Here is a 6,321-nt window from a genome sequence, read left to right as displayed (position 1 = left end):
AATGTTAGTGTTTGTGTAAAATATATATTTTTAAGTTACATTTTTAAATTCTAGTTATTCTTTCTTTTGTCTTTACATTGATTATTTAAAAAAATGTTTATATGAAACAATATATATATATATATATATATATATATATATATATATATATAGATGTTATCATTTCATAAGTGATGCTACAACCCGTTTTGTATTTGTGAAATAAAATCAAATTAAATATTAAAATAAATATTCTTAAATTCCATCAGCTTTTGTGGTGAAAAAAATGTATTGAACAGAATTTTCTGGAAACTCGATCTTTTTTAAGAGTGACTCTACTGCTGGTATATAATGTGCTTGGAAATACTTATTTTATTTAAAAGTGTCTCTCACCCTTCACACACTTTTCTGATCTTTTCTCGCACATGATCTCCCTGGACAAATATAATGAACACATCCTTCTTCACAGATCCCCTCTGTTTAAAAGAAACATATGTTTACTGACCATTTTTCTGATAATCTTAACACAGACTCAACAGTACATTAGCTTTCACTATCCATAGTGCTAATATAGCAGCATGTGTGGTGTGCATTGACAATCTGATAGCAAGCTAGAGCCTATCGATTGCTTTAAATATTCAAGAGCACATATGAAGAGATCTATGGATTCTGGATTATGGTAGAAGTAATTATGATGTTATAGTATGCAGAATGGGAATATTGGTGTGCCTATATGTTGCAAATGTGTTATACATTGACAATTCATGTTTTGTGTATGAAAGAACGTCAAAAACACACATTAGGTATATGATGCTCTCACCACCGCTTGGAGTTCCTCAGTGGCCTGTATCTCTGCATGCCGAAGAACAAAATTTCCATGAAAAAGGCGCCAAAGAACCCTTTCAAAAGCAGGAAACCTTTCTTGTTTGATTACACCTGCAATAAAGCTTCAAATGTGTACAAATACAGTATGTCATAAGTTGAACTGTACAGTTAGATCAGATTGTAAAATCCTTTTTGGTTTTAATTGGAACTTTTGTGTATCAGTGGGACAAAATGTACCTTAGATGTAAAGCTCCAGAGGTGCTGGAGTTGCTGTTTCTGCGGCTGGTTATGTATGATGAGACGGTCATAGACACCGAGTCTTCAGACGGAGGCTCAGAGTAGGTTAGCAGCAACTCGGCCTGGTACACAAGCAAGTATAAAGCCAACTTAATAGATCAGACTGTACACGGAAACCATCCACTTTCATTGCATGGAAATGAGTATAGACAATTCCTTTCTGTTTCACCAAAAAAATATATATTTTTGAGGGAACTTCACTTCAAGCCTTTGAGAATAATGATTAAAATAAAAATTGTTCAGTTTACTTGAAGAACAGATAGAAGTAAATTATGTTTACTAAGCATGCAAATGTTTGAATATTAGGTCAAAATCAAGGCCTTAAAATAAATTTAATTTGATTTAAAATAAAATAAAATAAAATGGATCTGAGGCATTAAAAGTTCAAATAAACATTTTAAATTACGATCAGTTTCGTTATTGTTAACTTAAGCTAAAACTAAAACTTTTGAAAACCATTTTTGGTAATTGAAATAAAGCTGAAATTAAAATAAAATATAAAAAACGTACATGTAAATGAAAATTAGAAATGTTGCCTTGGCAAAAAAAAAAACTACAGTACAAAAATACAAGCGCAAAAATTACTGGAACTAAAACAGAATTAACAATAAAATTTTATTTATGTAGAAATATCAAAAAGACTAATAAAAAAGACAAAAATCACATACTTAAACTAAAATGAAATCTAAATATATAAAATGCTAATTCAAAACAATACTGCACACTAATAGTATATAATTAAAAATAAAATAAATTAAAATTCATCTCAAGATCTTGACCTCTTCAAAGAAATCTTCGGTCATCCTCAGCAGAGAGTCGATGTCCATCAGCTCAATGAGGTTCTGTCTGAGTGTGGCATGGTTATGGTTGATTTCTCGCAGCTCCTGCTCCAACTTCTCAAATGTGGACTAAAAGTTTGAACGCAAACATTAATTCACAGTAACTTTCTGAATATCTGTTTGCGTGTCAAATTGTGTCAATACAGAGTAAGAGAAAATGGGTTTATATGGTCAATGCTACAACTGAGAAGAGCTTAAAAATATATATTAGGCCTAAAAGGAGAAGTGTTGTTGTCACCTCAAGCTCCAGAACATCTCTGGCACAGGGAACCATCTCCTTCTCCTTCGTTGCGACAGTTACAATGTTAGATTTCACCATCTCCTTCTGAAGATACCCTAAATGATGTAGAATTTAAATAGAAACCAACATTAGGCCTATACTGTCTTTGAAGAGAGATATTATATCAAAGGCGTTTTAAAGCAACTGTGTGTAGTTTCGTGCATTTTTGTGACTTTGGAGCCCCCTACAGTTAAGTCAGTGGAATTTTTTCTGTCGTAAAAATAAAACTATCGCTGTACGTGCATTTTTTTTTTTTTTTTTTTTTTTTATTCATTCATTTATTTTGCAATCCATGACCGTGAAATTGATATTTCAAAGTAAAAAAAAACTTACGTACAGTTGCTTTAAATGAGTACTACAGGGAGTATGAGTTGACTGTAATCAAAGTTTTATTGTTAGATCATTTCTGCAGACTATGATCCAGTATCAATATGTTAAATGGACGAGATAGGCCCAGATCTTTGTAATATTAAAACGGCAACTCGCCACATGTTCATTCATGAGGTCAGAATCAGAACTTAGTGCATCTTACAGTAAAATACAAACTTTCTTACTCAGAATTCTCTCCATTTCTTCACATTTCTTCACTTCCTTCACAAATCGCCTTTGAAATGCTGTTACACCAGGATTCAGCTGTAAGATCATTTAAAAAAAGTTTAATACATAAAGGAATTCTAACATATCAAGGCAGAACTTGGATAGTTTTGGTTTATTTTAGATATGTGAAGCCCTATTCGCCCCTTAAATGACTACCTTATTAATTCACATACATACAGTAATCATGTAGACGCTTTTTTTCTGGCTCTGATTGCATTGATTCAACCAATGGTGAGAAATCAAATTCTGTGACAATGACCGCTCAGTATGAACTGAATAGTGATGCAGAGAGTTTGCACTATATGCACTTGAAAGTGTGCACGCTGCTACAAGCAGACTACATTTAAAAATCAATGGATGCTGTTAGGTTACTTGACATTCTGACAAATGTCAAAAGAAACCAAAAGAAATCAAAACAGTGGCCACTTAAACAGCTGAATGCAGTGACTTCCACACACACACACACACAAGCAGTACAAGGTTACTCACATCTTTAAACTGAACTAATCCAAGATGCCCGAGTTCACTGATGCAATTGTGAGCCGATTCAGTTTGAAAAAACAGCTGCACGAGACACATCTCCTCACTACGAAATAAAGAACTCATTTTGGATAGTTTAGAGGAACAGAAACAGCAGCAGCAGTGATTGTCTGGTTTTTGTAAGGCAGTCTATTAAATGTCTGTCTGTGAGATCAATAGTGTTCTCGTGTGGCCTCGGGATCAATATTACACCACTAGTGCAGCTGGGCCATCCAGACCAAATTATGATAAACAACCCTGCAGCACAGCACGCATTTAATTTAGTTTGATCATTTCAATCAAATAACCTTAACCTTACATCAACTATCATAGCATATGGAGACCATTTACTTAATATAAAAGTCTTGGAACAGTGGTTTCATTGGTAAGCATTTATTGGGAAACATTCCTTTGCATTTGCTTGCTGCTGTAGTTTTGTCATATGCTTGGCTTGAAATAATGACAATATCCAGGCCGCTTGTCGTATCGACTCACATGCTCCAGATATCACAACCATCTCTCTCATCTACTTTCCTCAGTATAGTAAAATGACGAGTTTGAAGAGAGAGACTTGACTGAATCTGGTAGCTGTGTGCAGCACAGCAGTAAGTAAGCCATCCATAGTCTGGTGAAGAAGCCTTTTCTCTCCTCGTTATTTTTATGTTTCTCTAAACTGAGGAAAAAGAACAAGAAAACAACTATTAGAAACATCTCTGTCCTTAAAATTAAAAGATGTTTGTTTTTATTTTTCTTATATCTTCATATTTGTTTTAATTAAAATGTTTTAATTGTATTTTTTAGTGCTGTCAAACAATTAATAGCGATTAATCGCATCTAAAATAATATTTGTGTGTGTACTGTGCATATTTATTATGTATATATAAATACACACACATACAGTATATATTTTGAAAATATGTGACCCTGGACCTGGAGTCATAATGGTCAATTTTTTTCGAAATTGCGATTTATACATAATCTGAAAACTGAATATATAAACTTTCCATTGATGTATGATTTGTTAGGATCTGACAATATTTGGCTGAGATACAACTATTCTAAAACCTAAATATTAAGAAAATCGCCTTTAAATTTGTCCAAATGAAGTTCTTAGCAATGCATATTACTAATCAAAAATTAAGTTTTTATATATTTACAGTAGGAGATTTACAAAATATCTTCATGGAACATGATCTTTACATAACGTCCTAATGATTTTTGACATAAAAAAAAATCTATAATTTTGACCCATACAATGTATTTTTGGCTATTGCTACGAATATACCCCAGCGACTTAAGACTGTTTTTGTGGTCCAGGGTCACATATTTACATTTATTTACATGTATATATTTATATTAATATAATTTATATTATATATATTTTTTATATTATATATATATTTATATATCAAAATATTTTTCAGAAATATACATGCATGAAATATACACAGCACACACACATATTATATAAACAAAAACTTTTATTCTAGATGCGATAAATTGTGATTAATCGTTTGACAGCACTAAATTATATAAAAATGATTTTAATAGAATCTTTTTTTTTTACTTTTCATTGTTCATTTTATGTCTTAATCATCTGTTGTGATTACTTTGTGATTATTTTTAAAGGCTTTTTATGTAAAGCACTTTAAATTACCATTGTGCATGAAATGTGCTATATAAACTTGCCTTGCTTTTCCTAAACACAAATAACTTACATTACACTGTTATGTTTATATTTGCAATGTTATAAAATCCCCAATGACTACAATGTAAAAATTAAACAAAAATATTAAAATTAGAATGAACTCTGCTTCTATATCACTTTTACATTCTCACGTAATGTGCTGTTCTAATTAAAAAATAAATAAATAAAATTGTATTAAAATTGAATGAAAGGTAACTACATTTGAATTCAATTTAATTTCTGTCTCACCTGTTGTGCTGTTCTCCATAGGAGAAGCATCTGTGGCACCCTGAGCACTTAGGGCAAAGTGGCAAAGTGTACATATACTCTGGGATGTTGGAAATGCCGTCTTGGCCCCACATATCCTGTTTCGTAATATTAAAAGTATGCAGGCTGGGTCTCCTATTGGCCCACATGCTGCAGCCACCTTCTCTCTCATCTATATTGTCCTCAGAGAGGGATGAAGATGTTTTGGACAGATTGTCAGGTATAGAGGTGAGAGAGGCAGACTCAAACCTGATGAAAGATGAGGGATGAGAGCTGATGCCTCAGGATCGGCCGGCTCAGACACAATAGACTCCACTTTGTTCCATCTGCAGAGAAAGGGACGCTTCATGGCCTTCCATACTCTTTTGAAGAATGAATACATTCGTTTTTTGATCTTCCTATTTGTATGTTTCTCTAAAAATGAGGTAAAACAAACAGGTAACACAACTATTAGAAACATCTCTGACCTCAAATTAAAAGAAAATCACTTGTTATTCTTCTTTTGTCATATTATAAATGCAAATTAATGTAAATATCACTCTTTAGCAAAACACATAATATATAACTAAATAGCTAATGTTAATAAATATAGGCTAATATATTACTATAGCTTATATATTATAGGCTAAACAGCTTATAATAGCCTACTGTCATTGAAAAATGTAAAATAATTATTCGGCTATTTGTATTAATTGAAATTTGAAGAAAAAATGTAACAAACAATGATTTTAATCCAGGACTAGTACTTAAAAGTAAGAACATAGTAAAGCCCTGTTTAATTTTATTAAAATTTTGATTAAATGTATTAAAACGGACCAAAGTAGTGCATAGTTCATCGTAGGTCACAACTTAGTTTTGTTGGAAATTCGTCTAAAAATACTTTTTGCCTTAAAATATCCGAAATTGAATTCCCTTAAACATGTACATCCCTGATGAGTTAGAGCAACCTATATAAAATGTAAAAAATATACCAAGGCGTATCATTTGATCTTATAAGAGCATGTTTATTGTTATAGTGCAGCTGAGGAGAT

General features: G+C 32.0%; 1 protein-coding gene and 1 long non-coding RNA gene across 2 annotated transcripts in view; both read right to left on the bottom strand.

The window, feature by feature from the left end:
* The window catches only part of si:ch73-173p19.2 (V-type proton ATPase 116 kDa subunit a 1), a 15,354-nt gene extending 11,931 nt beyond the window's left edge, over positions 1-3,423 (bottom strand). Inside the window, 7 exon segments of the mRNA XM_058765832.1 lie at positions 373-455; positions 800-926; positions 1,042-1,163; positions 1,881-2,009; positions 2,179-2,276; positions 2,775-2,853; positions 3,307-3,423. Of these exon segments, the coding sequence (XP_058621815.1) occupies positions 373-455; positions 800-926; positions 1,042-1,163; positions 1,881-2,009; positions 2,179-2,276; positions 2,775-2,853; positions 3,307-3,423 (755 nt within the window).
* A 497-nt stretch (positions 3,424-3,920) lies between these two features.
* On the bottom strand, positions 3,921-6,320 carry LOC131533496 (uncharacterized). The gene is made up of 3 exons (XR_009269131.1): positions 6,107-6,320; positions 5,273-5,704; positions 3,921-4,009 (listed from the first exon to the last, which is right to left on the bottom strand). It is a non-coding gene; the product is annotated as an uncharacterized LOC131533496 (long non-coding RNA).
* Between the last annotated feature and the right edge of the window lies 1 nt (position 6,321).

This window comes from Onychostoma macrolepis, chromosome 24, assembly GCF_012432095.1.
Source record: "Onychostoma macrolepis isolate SWU-2019 chromosome 24, ASM1243209v1, whole genome shotgun sequence".
In the NCBI taxonomy this organism is placed as follows: domain Eukaryota; kingdom Metazoa; phylum Chordata; class Actinopteri; order Cypriniformes; family Cyprinidae; genus Onychostoma; species Onychostoma macrolepis.
The sequence above is the reverse complement of the archived record's forward strand: the minus strand, read 5'-3'. Positions and strand labels throughout refer to the sequence as shown.